At 41.5% G+C, this 16151-nt stretch overlaps 1 protein-coding gene across 15 annotated transcripts in view; it reads right to left on the bottom strand.

Annotated features, from left to right (window-relative positions):
- LOC110782317 (polycomb group protein EMBRYONIC FLOWER 2) overlaps positions 1 to 16151 on the bottom strand; it is a 43084-nt gene that overhangs the window by 6108 nt on the left and 20825 nt on the right. For 14 of the 15 annotated variants that reach the window (XM_021986436.2, XM_021986444.2, XM_021986441.2 and 11 more), the window contains 2 exons: positions 16066 to 16134; positions 15853 to 15958 (listed from right to left, as the gene is read on the bottom strand). In XM_021986436.2, coding sequence (XP_021842128.1) covers positions 15853 to 15958; positions 16066 to 16134 — 175 coding nt within the window. The remainder of the gene's footprint in view (positions 1 to 15852; positions 15959 to 16065; positions 16135 to 16151) is intronic. The other variant, XM_056838178.1, reaches the window with a different exon arrangement.

The following is a 16151-nucleotide window of genomic DNA, read 5'->3' as shown; positions in this document are numbered from 1 at the left end:
GCTCGTTTCGTGATATTACAAGCACTACGCGATCCCGAATAGGTTCGGGGCGGTCATTGTCAACTCTTAGGAGCCTATGATGCTCATGTTTGAGCCCCAAGAGTTAGACTCAGTGTTATTTAGTGAAGAATGAGGTGTCGAGCCGGTCGCCCTACGACCGGTGGGCGAAGGGAGACCAACCTGGCGAGCAAAAGGAGAATTATCTCCTTCAGCACGCGCCCAGTACCCATCGGGCGCCTACTCTGCAGCAACTTTGGAAGGATTTCTATCCGCCTGCCCGATCGGGCGGGTTACAAGTTGTTCGCCAGCCCACTGCCCGATCAGGCAACGACAACCTGGACGCGCGTTTTACTTAGTTTATTTCCGGTTTTTCTTCTAATTTTGGGCAAGACTATATATATCAATCCCTTAGTTTAATGTAAGACATCTTATTATCTAATTTTCAGCACTTTTTATTGGAGTACTTAGTTTTTATTCTATAAAACTTGTTCCAAACACATTTGCTACTTCAATTAAGTTCGAAGCTTTCATTTAATCCGCCGTTCGTATTTTCGGTATTGATTCATTCCTTGCCTAATTATTTTAGATTAATTATGTTTTCATTTAATATTATTGCTTTACTTATTTTCAATTATGCGTGAGTAGTTCTAATCTAGGGTTTTGGGAATCCATGAACTAAAATGAAGGGATGAGCTATTATTGTTAATTGCTGGTATTGTTGGTTGATTTCCTATTGATTGATTTCATTTACTATGCGATTAGATTTGCGCAGGTTTAATTGTATTAGTCTTGCAATATCAAGTTAAGATTCGAGAGATGCAATTTGATGTTGTGGCTTGTTTCGATAGGTAGAGTTGGGGTTAATACATAGCAAGAGCCTGTTAACTCCAAGTTTATGATTAGTATCGATTCGAGAAAGCATGCTAGTCTGATTAATCGCTTTATTGATTATTAGTGATTATTTATTGATATGTGTGTTTTATATAGAGATTTTACCCCCGTCCCTTAGTACTTTTCTGCGTTAAATGAGCTCTTATGAGCCATTTTGTGTACTAATCTGTGTTATTGAGTGTGTCTTGAGTTTCAGGATTATTTAATGAGAAATTGGCCTTTTTAGGCTCGTCTCATGGTAATATGAGCCACTACACGATCCCGAGGAAGTTCGGGACGATTATCGTCGACTCTTGGGAGCCTTGGATGTCATCGGGTCGGGTAATGCGGGTCGGGTATTTTTGAACACCCCTACCTTTTACCCAATTTTATATTGAGTTACCCCTAAAACCTTCTTCCCTGATTCCCCACCCCCCCAGACTTTTCCATTCCCATTCCCCCCTCCCCCTCCCTCCCTCCTCTAACTCTATATCTGTAACCCACAACCAGACCACCACCTTTGCCGTCCACCGCCAGACCACCACCTCTAACCCTAGAAATGAGGGGGCGTTTGGTTGGGGGTATTCAGGAAAGGGAAAGGGAATGAGCTGATCTCATTCCCTTTGTTGTTGTTTGTTTGACATGTTTCGCCATTCCTTTTACTAGGGGTGTTCATTACCGGGTACCCGGCTAAACGGGTACCCGGAAATGCGGGTACCCGGACTTCCGGATAGTCAGTTTGTCGGCCCATGCCCCGACCCGGAATAACCGGGTATCCGTTAAACGGGTACCCGGTTATTCCGGGTCGGGTCACAGGGTACCCGGTTTATTTATAAAAAAAAAATCATACTTCTTTCAATAATAATGTAGCATAATTTAAGATTGTTGGCCCTGTAAAATGTAAATAATAATATAACATTGGTTGTAAGAGATAAAGCAGAACATAAACTTCTCATTGCATCATGATAAGGTGGGATTTGCCAAAAGATTGAGATAGGAACTGTTTCCATGTCGTAGTAATTGTGTTCGCTCACAATGTTAAGCCTTACAACTTCCACATCCCTGTAGTAACCAAAACACTGAATTGTATTTTGATTTAAAGAACTATTCTTAATAAACATGTAGCAAGATCTTGCGGAAGCCGATGGTGTAAGGCGGTGGGCGAACCGGCGAGTGGTGATGTGGTGTGGCTGGCCTGCGGTGAGAAGTGGTGAGCCGTGAGCGACGGACCGGGTGAGAGTGAGAGTTTGTGTGGGAGATCAGAATATCAGATCACTCGATCAGTTTGTGTGGGCGGAGGAGAATGCATGAAACATTGAAACCCTAAATCTTAATGACTGAATCGCTGAACGCTGATGGGCTTTTGTTTTTTTTTTGGCTTTTGGGCTGTTTTAAAAATTTAAAACGCGAAAAGTTCTTTTTTTTTTGTTTAACGGGTATTCGGGTACCCGTTTAGATAAAAGAGCGGCCCATGACCCGACCTGGTACCCGGTATTTTTACCGGGTCGGGTACCCGGCCCATTTATTTTTAAAAAAATAACAAATTACTCGCTATATTTGTGCCGGGTCAGCGGGTCATCGGGTCGGGTAATGCGGGTCGGGTATTTTTGAACACCCCTACCTTTTACCCAATTTTATTATTGAGTTACCCCTAAAACCTTCTTCCCTGATTCCCCACCCCCCCAGACTTTTCCATTCCCATTCCCCCCTCCCACTCGTTTCATGGTAATATGAGCCACTACACGATTCCGAGGAAGTTCGGGACGATTATCGTCGACTCTTGGGAGCCTTGGATGTCTATGGTTGAGCCCCAAGAGTTAGACTCGGTATTATAAGTGAAGAATGATGCTTTTAGATAATCGCCCTTTGATGGGTGGGCGAAAGGAGATCAACCGAGCGAGCAAGAAGCAGATTCAACCATTCTACACGCGCCCGACCGGGCGCCCTTCGCCCGGTGCCTACCGAGCACACAGAAAGCTGAAAAAATGCAAGTGTGGATGCTCGCCCGGCGGGCGAGTGCCTGCCCGGCGAGCGAAAGTTGATGAAATTGGAGATGTATAATTTGGCCACGCAGGCAGACGTGCGCCCGATGGGCGGGTTACGAGCTGCTCACAACCCTGGCGCGTTTTTTCGCTTAACTTATTTCCCTTTTTTGGGCTTTATGGGCAAGACTATAAATATAGCCCTTAGTTATTTTAGTTGGACATCTTATTTTCTAGCTTACAACCCTTAGTTTATTTTCATTACTAGTTTATTCTCTCAATTTAAACAATTAGTTTTATTATTTCAATTAAAAGCTCCAACTTTCGAGTTCTTCCCTTGTTCTTCATTTAGGTATTATTTCAATTTAAAGTTTGTTTATTCAATTTCATTGCTTTTACTAACATGATGTACGTGGACCTCGTGGTAAACGGGAGGAATGCTCGAGCCATGGTAGACACCGGCGCCTCTCACAACTTTGTGTCTGAAAACGAAGCCCGAAGATTGGGGTTGGTACTCAAGAAAGGAGGCGGTAGCATGAAATCCGTCAACTCCAAAGCCAAACCGATTCTCGGTGTGGCAGGAGACCGGAAAGGAAAAATGAACTTCACTGCCGTCAACATGGACGACTTCAACCTTGTACTTGGATTGGAGTTCCTCCGCGCTAGCAAAGCAGTTGTGATGCCTCACTTGAATTCTTTGCTTGTAGCAGGTGGACAAGTTTGTCTAGTTCGAAGTACAGGTACTCCCACAAAAACAAAAGAAAATGGCCGATACCTTTCGGCAATGCGAGTGATGGAGCCAATCAGAAAGGCGACATCTCAGATACCCCCTCGCATCAGAAACAAGAAATAAGATACAAGCTCAAGCCAAGCCGCTTCGAGCCAGAAACCAGAAACAAGGAAGACTTGGATTCACAAGATTCACCAGCCTATCAAGACACAACAAGATTCAAGAAGACTCCAGCAACCGCCATCAACCAAAGGCGCAGAGAAGACTACAAAGTTTAGAATATGAGCTTTTTCTTTCATCTTTTGTAACTCTTGTAAGTCGACGAGGGCGTCGCCAGCTTAAGTGGGGGAGGATGTTAGAATCCAACCTTCCTTTACTTGTATTTCTCCTTTCTATTGCTTTCTAGGATCTTTCTAATAGTTTTCTAGGCTTTAGGGAGAATTATTATGTTACTGTAATTCCAGTGTTCACTGGGAAGATTTAGCTAATTCAAAATAAACCTCTATGAGGGGTATGAACTAATACCTCTCATCAGAAGTTGCCTTTGCTTAATTCATGTGTTGTTGCTAGCCTTTATAGATATTGTGTTGTCGCATGCTTTTAAGCTTTCCAAGACCCATCAAAGTCCCTTGCAAAACAAATACACTCTCGTCGTCGGTCCCGCTTGTGACTGTTGTGCGCACACAAGCGCCCCGATCGACCCTCGATCCTCGCTCTTGTCGCCAATAGGCAAGAGTGCCCATTCTAAAGCAAACACCCGCTCGTGCCCCGAGCCTTGAGATCCACTTTCCGCACAAGGCTTGCGCCCTTGCCGCCCCATAGGCAAGAGCGCGCCGCACGGATCCGTTGTCAAAACACTCGGACCGTGACACTAAGGCCCTGTTTAGTTCACCTTATCTCTTCTGATCTCTGGTCTGATCTGAACTTATTTTTTCTGATCTGGTCCGGTCTGATCTGGTCTGATCTGATTCTTCTGAATTAAGTTTAAACAAGAATTTACATTTATTAATCTTAAGCGACTTACGTGTAAAATAAATGTTACACAAATTTATAATGTTATTATTTATTTGACTTTGCTCATGATTTAACTATTCCTTATATTAGATAAATCTATACATGATCTAGATAGATCTGTTATGATCTAGACATATAAGTTCTGATCTGGACATGATTTGTACAGATCAGTTCTGATGTGTATGGACCCGTTCTGATCTGGACATGATCTGTACATGATCTGTACAGATCAGTTCTGATCTCGTCATGAGATGTAAGGATCGGTTCTCATGTAGACAAGATATTTGCAGATTTAAACATGATCTGGACATGATCAATTATGATCTGGATATTATCTGATCCTATCAGTTCTGGTCTGGATATATAATGGTTCTGATCTATAAAAATCAGTTTTGATATGGACATGACCTGATCATATCGTTTCTGATCTAAACTTAATGGTTTTAATTTGGACATGATGCATTTGAATGTTTTGTTAATGTTTTTTTATGCCTTAAATAATGAAGTAGATTTTAATTGCACCGACAACAACATTATTTTTTATTAAAGCAACAATGATATAAACATATACCAATAATAATAATAATAAAATAATAAAATACTAATAATAATAAAATAATAATAATAATAATAATAATAACAATAATAATAATAAAAATAATAATAATCACGTCTGGTCTGATCTGATCTAAACTTTTTTTTTCTGATCTGATCTGATCTGATCTGGTCTGAAATAAGTAATAAGGTCCTGAAATAAGGTGAACTAAACAGGGCCTGAGTTCGAAAAAGTGAAAAATAGGCAAAACGGAGCAAATAGGGAGCCGCCCGTTCGGCACCGGGCGAAAGGTGAAGATTGATACGCTCCCTCAATTTTCGCCCACCGGGGAGCTGTAGGCCCGACGGGTGGAAATCGAGCAGAATGCACGGTGGGCGGATGTCTGCCCGGCGGGCGGATCATTACGGAGCTTTTCGCCCGGTGGCCACCGGGCGATTTTTGTTGAAGGAATCGAAAATCTGGAAATCCGCCCGGCGGGCGGACCTGTGCCCATCGGGCGGTTCTCGAGCCACAGGCCCGGCGGGCGGGTGTCTGCCGGCAGGCGAGAGGAGAAATCAGTCTTAAAACACGGGATACGGTTGAAGCTGCTAATGTTTTTTTCGCCGCCTTCACCGAGGAATTAAAAACGTTCCCAATACCATAAGCAGCTCCCACTGATTTCATCCCCTTTCTTTCATTATTTCTCCTTTCATCTCCTTCACTCTCTCAACTCCTCCATTAAACCCCAAACCCTATAATCTTCCAAGCTCCATATCTCCCTCATCTCTCACCCAATTTCAACAATTAATACATCAAAATCATCCCCACAACATCCTCTTCATCCTCCACCAAACCAATTTCACTCTCACTCCCTCCCCACAAAAAACCTAATTTCCACCAAATTACTTCAAACTCCCGAAATTCATCATCCATGGGTTGTAGACTTCTAGGCTTAAGAGAACTTGCACAGTAGCATCTAGGAGACAAGAGGAGGATTCTACAAGTCGTGCACCACCACCACCGCAATTTGCACCCGATCCGGCATTTCCGGACATGATCGTCATTAGTGAGGAACAACAAGCCCGTCTTTCCCATCTCAAGCTACGGAAGGTAGTCCCAACTCGCTTTATTTGTCAAAAATCTCTTAATGATATGGGAACTGAGAGGGAAGTTAAGGCTTTGTTTTATGGGGTGGGCATGAAACATATGTATTCCATGGTTAGGTTGACTTATAGGAAACTCACTCTTGAATTTTTAAGCTCTTTAAATGTGAAAAAGAATGAATACAAGGACGTTACTCGGGTGTCCTTTAGGTTGATGAATAGAAGTTATGATATGACTATTAAGGATTTTGGTGCAATTTTTTGGGTTATCTGTTGGTACCTAGTAGGTACCCCGGAGAGGAACATAACAATTGTAGTGTTTGGGGAAAGTTGACGGGAAATTTCACACCCTCCAGTATACAACATTTGCATGCCTCTAGCGTGTAATACCCCGTCCCCTTTGTCTTTTTTCGGCTTATATCCTTTACAATATTCTGGAGAGACCAAAAGAAGAATGTTAGGAGTACTGATATGTGTATTTTATATAGAGTTTTTACCCCCGTCCCTTAGTACTTTCTGCGTCAAATGAGCTATTAGGAGCTGTTTTTAGTACTAATATGTGTTGTAAGTGTGCCTTGAGTTTCAAGACTATTTGATGAGAAATTAGCCTTTTTAGGCTCGTTTCGCGATGATATAGGTCACTACACAGATCCTGAGTAGGTTCGGGATGATTATGGTCGACCCTTGGGAGCCTAGGATGTCTGTGTTAGACTTGGTGCTTTGAGTGAAGGACGATGCATTTTGCTAATCGCCCTATGATTGGAGGGCGAAATGAGAAAATCGGGCGAAGAAAAAGACATCTGCCAGTTTCAACGCGCGCCCGATCGGGCGGACATCCTGAAGGCTATATGGAGAAATTCTCATCCGCCCAATTGGGCGGAAATTCGCCCGATCGACCTGTTTGTTGAGCAGAATGCCCGATCAGGCTGCCGTCTGCCCAATCGGGCGACGCCAACCTCCAGCGCTTTTTCGCGAGTTTTATTTCCGGTTTTCGTTTGTGTTTTGGGCAAACTATAAATACTAAGCCTTATATTTTTAGTAGACATCTTATTTCCTAGTATTGAATACTTAGTTTATTTTGCATTACTTAGTTTGTTCTCTCAAATTATCAACACTTAGTTTTATTATTTCAATTAAAAGCTTCAATTTTTCATTCATTCTTCCGTTCTTCGTTTAGGTGTTAATTCTTACTTCGCTTTATTATTTTGTTTTAATCATGTTTTCAATAATATTAATTGCCTTGTTTATTATTAATATGAGTGAGTAGTCTAATTTCTAGGGTTTAGGGGATCCATGAATGCATGATTGGGATTGAATGTGGATTTGATTATTGATTAATTGATTGTGATTTCTATAGCTTATTTTAATTGTTCGTCAATTCTGTTCGGCCGGACTATTTTGATTGAGTTTGATTAACCTTAGATTATGCGCCGAGAGGTATAAATCTGATGTTTTTGGTCTGTGGTTATTAGATAGGAATTGTTTCTAGTACATAGCGAGAGCCTGCTAGTTATATTTTCCTTAGGAATTCATAAGATTCGAGAGATGGATGTTTTCCTAGTTATGATTGTTGATTGATTGTTATTGTCTGTTGTCCAATCCCGGTCTGCATTTGTGGTGAACTGTTGCCCTAGATTCCCTTAATATTGATATTTTCCGATTTAATTATTGCCACCAAACCTATTCCCTTGTTACCAATAGTCTAGACTTGTTGATTAGTAGTAGAAAGAACATTGTTTCCCTGTGGATACGATCCCTACTTCCCTTGCTATATTTTTAGTTGGTAAACGTTAGGTTTATCTTTGATAGGAGTGCAATTTAGCCTGTCAAGTACAGAGTTGGAAGTGATTGGGGGGTATATGATGGATGGCGATAATGGTTACGGGATGAACTTGGCCCATCATTTGGCCTCCCACCTCCTTGCTACTGCCGTCCACCACTATCAAACGGATATCGTCCTTGGAAGACTCATCACCCACATTGCCATAACGGTGGCCAATTTTGCTGAGAGGAGGGACCATGCTGCGGTCCCGGGAAATAATCTGCTGGATTTGGATTACTTTGGGAGTCTTTATAGGGTGCACTTTGAGTATGAGACACTTCGTCCTGGTCAGATGTCATGGATATTTCAGATTTACGCCCTATTCACTTTACCAGATACTTTAGGACTTACCGGTTTTGAAAGAGGCCAGTCCCACTATTTGTATGTGGGTGACCAGGCACCCGCCCTACCTGAGCCCCAGCCCCAGCCCGAGCCTCGTACCTACTTCCATAGGGGCGGGCGCCGGGAGAGAGAGGCGAGACAGAGTGGTAGCCCGACTCCACAGGGGGAGTACCGCTCTTTGAAGGAGCGCATGGACATGCTCGAGATTCGATTTGATCACTTCGACAGTGATCACCAGAGGGTCATGTTCCCCATCTACGACCATTTTGCTCGGGAGGGTGTCGTGCCTCAGGAGGCCCAACACCCCTCATAGTTTGGCTATCCGGCGGAGGGATATGGAGTCCCTGAAGCTAGGGGCACCTTCACACCCACTCACTACTACAGTGGGTATGGAGAGGGCCCTAGCGGTCACGATGGACGTGATGATGATGATGATGATGATGATGATGATGATGATGATGGCCAGGGCCATCAGCGATGATGATGATGATGATGGCGGGTTCGGTACCCCTTGAGCCAATTAGGACATTGTCCGATTTAGCCTGGGGGACGTTTCGTTCCCATGTATATATTAGGTATGTTTTCTTTTTCCCTAGTGAGTTTACATTGAGGAGGACGAAGGCGTTTTTTCTATTTAGGTAGCCTTCAGATGAAATTAGATACATTTGTTCCCCTTTTCTGCCCATGTTGTTGCTTGTGCCCCTTTATTCGGTGACTAGCCATATTACAAGGCCATGAGAGCCCCATTGGTTACTAGTCCCAAGCCTAGCTTGGGGGAGCTAATAGTAAGTGAGGTGAGAGAGTTATAGTGTGCTACATTTTGAGCACAAATTGGGTGTTAAAAAATAAATAAGGGGATTCTTCTTATCTTGTTTATTGTTTGAAAAAAAGAGAAAAAAATAATGAAGAGTGAAAGAGACGAGAAGGATGGAAAAAGTGAAGGCCTCCAAAAAAAGAGAAAAAAAAAATGAGAAGAGAAAAAAGAATGAAATTCATTATGCTCGAAAAATTTCAAAGCATGAATTCACTCAAGTGTAGTTCATTTGTTGTTCATCATGTGTTGAGTGATTGGTTATAATGGTGAAAAAAAAGGCAAGAAAGTATAGTGTAGTTCATTTGTTGTTCATCATGTGTTGAGTGGGAGAGTTGTGGACTGTCACGGTCCTAATATTTTGACACCGGATCCGTGCGGCGCCCTCTTGCCTATTGGCAACAAAGAGGCAAGCCTTGTGCGGAATGAGTGTCTTGTGACTCGTAGGGGCACGAGTAAGCGTCTGATTCTGAAAGGGCACTCTTGCCTATTGGCGACAACAGCGAGGGTCGAGGATCGAACGAGAGTGTATCTGTTTTGAGGGAGACTTTGTTGGGTCTTAGAAAGCTTAAAAGCATGCGACAGCACAATATCTATAAAGGCTAGCAACAACACATGAATTAAGCAAAGGCAACTTCTGATGAGAGGTATTGGTTGATACCCCTCGTAGAGCTTTATTTTGAATTAGCTAAAACTTGACAGTGAACAGTGGAATTACAGTAACATAATAATTCTATCTACAGCCTAGAAAACTATTAGAAAGGTCCTATAAAGCACTAGATAAGAAAAATACAAGTAAAGGAAGGTTGGATTCTAACACATTACTTGTGATTGATCATGGGTTTTGTTGGGATTTATGCTCCCCAAAGCCAAGGCTTTAAGCTCACATTTTACCTAACTCTACCACACCCTTTCCTAAGAGTAACATTACAAGCTTTAAAGACCTTCCGACCTTTGTGCATAGAGTCATATTAATGTGAAAGTAGTTGTTTATCAATGCAAGTTATGACATGATATATTTCGAGTCGACTACTAGGTTGAGGACATGTTCTTTTAAACACACGAGTGTTGTGAGTTTGGGAGGGCATTGTTAATATATATGTTTGGAGGAGAGCGAACGGGTACATCTTTTACCCGCCACATAAATGATTGAGGAGTGTGTGAGCACTAGTCTTGAATTCCATTGTGCACTTGTGGTTTGCTCTGCGTGACGATTGTTAGGGAGGATTTATGTCGAATGGATGTGATTGGTTGGCATTGATGCATGCTTGTTGGATTTTACCTTGAATCGTATCCATTGTTTTGAGATGTATTAGGGGTGAAGTTGATTTATGTATTCATCGATGATTTCTTTGCTTAGGGACAAGCAAAGATCTGACTTGGGGGAGTTTGATATGTGTGTTTTATATAGAGTTTTTACCCCCGTCCCTTAGTACTTTTCTGCGTTAAATCAGCTCTTAGGAGCCATTTTGAGTACTAATCTGTGTTATTGAGTGTGCCTTGAGTTTCAGGATTATTTAATGAGAAATTGGCATTTTTAGGCTCGTTTCATGGTGATATGGGCCACTACACGATCCCGAGGAAGTTCGGGACGATTATCGTTGACTCTTGGGAGCCTTGGATGTCTATGGTTGAGCCCCAAGAGTTAGACTCGGGATTATAAGTGAAGAATGGTGCTTTTAGATAATCGCCCTTTGATGGGTGGGAGAAAGGAGACCAACCTAGCGAGCACGAAGCAGATTCAACCATTCTACACGCGCCCGACCGGGCGCCCTTCGCCCGGTGCCCACCGGGCAGACAAGAAATGCAAGTGTGGATGCTCGCCCGGCGGGCGAAAGTTGATGAAACTGGAGACGTATAATTTGGCCCGGCGGGCAGATCAACGCCCGACGGGCGGGTTACGAGCTGCTCGCTCGGCGGGCGGATGTCTGCCCGACCGGGCGACGACAACCCTGGCGCGTTTTTTCGCTTAACTTATTTCCGTTTTTTGGGCTTTATGGGCAAGACTATAAATATAGCCCTTAGTTATTTTAGTTGGACATCTTATTTTCTAGCTTAGAACCCTTAGTTTATTTTTATTACTAGCTTATTCTCTCAATTTATCAACAATTGTTTTTATTATTTTAATTAAAAGCTCCAACTTTTGAGTTCTTCCCTTGTTCTTCATTTAGGTATTATTTCAATTTAAAGTTTGTTTATTCAATTTCATTGTTTTTACTTGCTTTATTAATTATTCTAATTATGTCTCAATTGATTAATATTGTTTTAGCTATTTTCATTATGTGTGATTAGTTACTCTTCTAGGGTTTAGGGGGTCCATGGATGCATGTAATGAACTAACTAGTAAAGGTTATAATGGGTAGTGCAAGTAGTAATAATACTAGTATCCTTAGGAAGAAGACAAATTAAGTAGTTAGAGTAGAGAGGATATAAATAAGAGCACATTAGGTTATGAGAGGCATGTTGAGAATTTGGTAAAGCTTATGCTTTGGAGAGTTGTGACCTCAAGTCACTAAACCTAGAGATTGGTGGCCTCAAGTCATTACTTTTATCCCTTTTTGTGTTCTTCATCAATCAACCTAATTAAATATATTTCTGTCATTTATTTTTCTACTCAAAAATATTGGTTCATCACACTTGGTATCAGAGCGGTACAATTCTGGGCAGATCGATCTGATTTTCTGAGTTATAAAAAAAAAAAGTCATAGAAATGGAGATCGCAGGAGATTGTGCAGCACAACAAATGCAAAAATGGATACGAGAGGAGTTCTCCTACATCACACGAAAGAAAGATCAAGGAATTACAGATCCAGAAGAAGAGCGGAAAATCCGTCAAGAGCTCCAAATTCATGAGTTTAATGGGAGAAATTCCAAGGAATGGAAAAATGGCAGATCGATCTGATTTTCTGAGTTATAAAAAAAAAAGTCATAGAAATGGAGATCGCAGGAGATTGTGCAGCACAACAAATGCAAAAATGGATACGAGAGGAGTTCTCCTACATCACACGAAAGAAAGATCAAGGAATTACAGATCCAGAAGAAGAGCGGAAAATCCGTCAAGAGCTCCAAATTCATGAGTTTAATGGGAGAAATTCCAAGGAATGGATCCTTCAGTTAGAGGATTTTTTTGATTTTTTCCAGTTGAATGAATAGGACAAGTTCAAGGCTGCCGTTCTCGGACTCAATGGTGAAGCATTGCGGTGGTTTGAAGGAAAACACAAGTTCGTGTCGTTCCATAGTTGGCAAGAATTGAAGGGCCAAGTGATGTTACACTTTGGTTCGTCATCAAACTATAGATTTTTGTTTGAGTACCACAATGAGAAGGCAAATCGAGTAGCAAAAGACAAAGAAGTGGTGAAAACAGATCTGAAAATATCAAGGTGCATAGAACATTCGAAATTCAAGGACATCTCCAAATCAATAGAGGAGCAAAGTCCAAAGGCTCTCACCACCATCCCTTCAATTGGGGGATATTTTGATGGCAGTTCTGAGAAAATGGAGGTGGAGAACAATAGATCAGAAAACTATTTGGGAATTTTTGAGGATGGTTTTGCCGAGGAACATAGGGCAGATGCGGGTGATGATTTCTTGATTATCGAGGATGGAAAGTTGAGAAATGAGTCTGAGGCAACGGATTGGTGCCGACGGCCCCTCGGCTCCACGCGGGCCAGCCGAGCCCGGCGCTCCGGAAGACGATGACGCAGAAAAGGTACCAAGTCAGTCTTTTAGTAAGCGTATATAAGCAGTAGGTTTACCTTTGAATCTTATCCATTGAAGAAGACTGACTTCTTTACAGGTGGTCCGCATCGAGGAATATTTGAGCGAGGGGGCGCCGGATGTTGTGGTTCCGGTGGTGGGCAAGGCCTAGTCGCCGACGGTATTTTCAACGCTATAATTGGTGGCTACAGTAGCCACGGTCAAGGAGGCTTTGCTAACAGAAAATTTGGTGAAAGGCAAGGTGGTTTTGACGGTGGATTTACTGGCAGAGGTCAAGGTGGTTTCCCTGGTGGTAGGTTAAGTGGTGGGTCTGATATTTTCGTAGGTAGACCAATGGGAGAATTGTTCGAGAGAGATGGAGCCGTAGGGAGTGGATCCGGTGGTAATTCTGGTTCCTCAGCCGGAAAGAGTAAGTTTGGTGGTGGAACCACCCCTTGTGGTGTTGTAAACAAGGTTGGAGATGGATTTGTTAAAGGTAGGTCCGAAGCAAGTGGGTCAGGGGGTGGACCGGGACATTTCTTAGGTATAAGTACCGGCGATGGTTCATACCTACTGTCCGGCGACATATTTAATGGTGTAGTAGGGCGGCGCTCATGGTCGTTTCAGTTGCAGAATTTTCTAGCTATGGTGTGTGGAAGAAGCCCCAGAGAATATTCCTTTGGCTTGAGAAAGAAGACAAATTCAAAATATGTTATTGAGGGTAATTATGTATTTGTTCAAATTGTTGAGTCAGTTATCCACTGGTTGAGGCCATGTGACAGGCCATGTGACTTGGAGGAAAGAGGGGAGAAAGTTCTAGAGGCTATTAAAGTAAATGTTGTAAAGGACCAAAGTAATGACGTAAGCAGAGAATTCAGACTGCTTGAGTCACATGTTCTGAGCTAGGTCATTGCAATTAGAAGGGAAGGAATGCAGGCCAACCCAAAGTGTGAGAAGTTGACTCAAGAAATTGGGCCTGTTCAATTCGAGCCTAATTTGACAAGTAATGAGGGCAAGTTTTTAGTTGGACAGCTTGGGGTTATTATCCTTAAATCCATTTACACATCCAATCCCAACATATTTTCCTCCAAATTGTACACTCATTATCTCAAATCAAACACCACCCATTCTTGCCAAACCTTCATACCCTCTTATGATCAGTTACATAATTTTATTTTCATGTCCAAGCTAATGGCAATCTTAATGACATTTACCAACATGATACAATGCCAATGGCAGCAGAATTTTGAGGATGACAAGCTGCAACTTTATTATATGATTAAGCACCTTGGATATGAATCAGCTTTTACCAATGGGAAGTTGCAATTCATTCAGCAACTTATTCTCAGTTTGGGCCGCAAGAAGGTGGACATGGATTATTGTTGCCAGAGCTGGGAAGTCAATGCAAACTTCTATCCACCTTGAGGACAAGGTGGAAGTTTAGGGGGTCGGTATTGTAATGAACTAACTAGTAAAGGTTATAATGGGTAGTGCAAGTAGTAATAATACTAGTATCCTTAGGAAGAAGACAAATTAAGTAGTTAGAGTAGAGAGGATATAAATAAGGGCACATTAGGTTATGAGAGGCATGTTGAGAATTTGGTAAAGCTTATGCTTTGGAGAGTTGTGACCTCAAGTCACTAAACCTAGAGATTTGTGGCCTCAAGTCACTACTTTTATCCCTTTTTGTGTTCTTCATCAATCAACCTAATTAAATATATTTGTCATTTATTTTTCTACTCAAAAATATTGGTTCATCATAATGCATGATTGGGATTGGATTGGATTTGGACTTGATTATTGATTAATTGATTGTGATTTCTATAGCTTATTTTAATTGTTCGTCAATTCTGTTCAGCCGGACTATTTTGATTGAGTTTGATTAACCTTATATTATGCATCGAGAGGTATAAATCTGATGTTTTTGGTCTGTGGCTATTAGATAGGATTTGTTACTAGTACATAGCGAGAGCCTGCTAGTTATAATTTCCTAAGGAATTCATAAGATTCGAGAGATGCATGTTTTCCAAGTTATGGCTGTTGATTGATTGTTGTTGTCCGTTTTCCAATCCTGGTCTGCATTTGTGGTGGACCGTTGCCCTAGATTCCCTTAATATTGATATTTTCCGATTTAATTATTGTCTTAGTTGTAGTTATAAAAACCAACATTTTTATCGATTTCCCAATAGTCTAGATCTTTATTTTAGTAAGAGAAAGAACGCCATTTCCCTGTGGATTCGATCCTGACTTCCCTTGCTATTTAGCTAGTGATTTTAGGTTTATTTTTTATTAGGTGATACGACTTAAGTCTGTCATTTATCATCCCAGATTATTGTTCATTGGTGAACCTATACCCTAGGCCTTTTATTATTGAATTTCTCATTGTTTAATTATTGTCGTAGTTTAATCCCAAACTCAACCATTGTCCTGTTTCAAATAGTCTAGACCTTGTTTTTAATAGTAGAAAGAACGTCAGTTTCCTTGTGGATACGATCCCTACTTCCCTTATTATATTTTAGTTGGTAAACGTTAGGTTTATCTTAGATAGGAGTGGGATTTAGCCTGTCAGTTAGCTTAGTTAGTAGGAGGGGGGGGGGGGGCTATATATAGAGGCATAGAGTAAATTAGAGAGATGGAGAGGCATGCTGAATACTGTGAAGTATTTGGTTGAGCTTTTAAGAATTAATTCGGGAGAGAACCAATCCTCACGAATGCTTGAAGCCTTGAATATCTTTACATTTTTGCTGTAAGTTCTGTTTATTAATCAAATCATCAATTTCTTCCCTATTTTCTGCCATTAAGGGTGCTCAAGCTATGTTAATTAACAGCAGCTTAAGATGTTTGAACGTAAATACTCAGCATGTCAACATAGCTGCTATTGCGAACAGGAATATCCATGCATGAAAAACTAATAAGAAAAACTAGGAACCAAAAAGTGATGACATACTTTCTGAAATCAGAGCGTTCAATAGATAGCTTCCTCGACTTAGCAAACTGGAGCAATGTGGGGGGAGCTAGACTGCTTCCTGATACAGACTGGATGCAATCTGGATCTATAAAATTGTTACACATGTAGATTAGAGGGCGGAAACATTAAGTAATGAAACATTCTAGGTACATTAAGTAATGAAACATTCTAGGTCTAGATGTGGTGTAAAACCTGGGACAGCATTTAAGGAATCATTGACACTTGAACTCCGAGCCCTTTCGATTCTACTGGAATAATCATCTAAAAAAGAGAATGTG

This window comes from Spinacia oleracea, chromosome 3, assembly GCF_020520425.1.
Source record: "Spinacia oleracea cultivar Varoflay chromosome 3, BTI_SOV_V1, whole genome shotgun sequence".
Lineage (NCBI taxonomy): Eukaryota > Viridiplantae > Streptophyta > Magnoliopsida > Caryophyllales > Amaranthaceae > Spinacia > Spinacia oleracea.
Note: the sequence above shows the minus strand (reverse complement) of the source record. Positions and strands in the feature narration are given on the sequence as shown.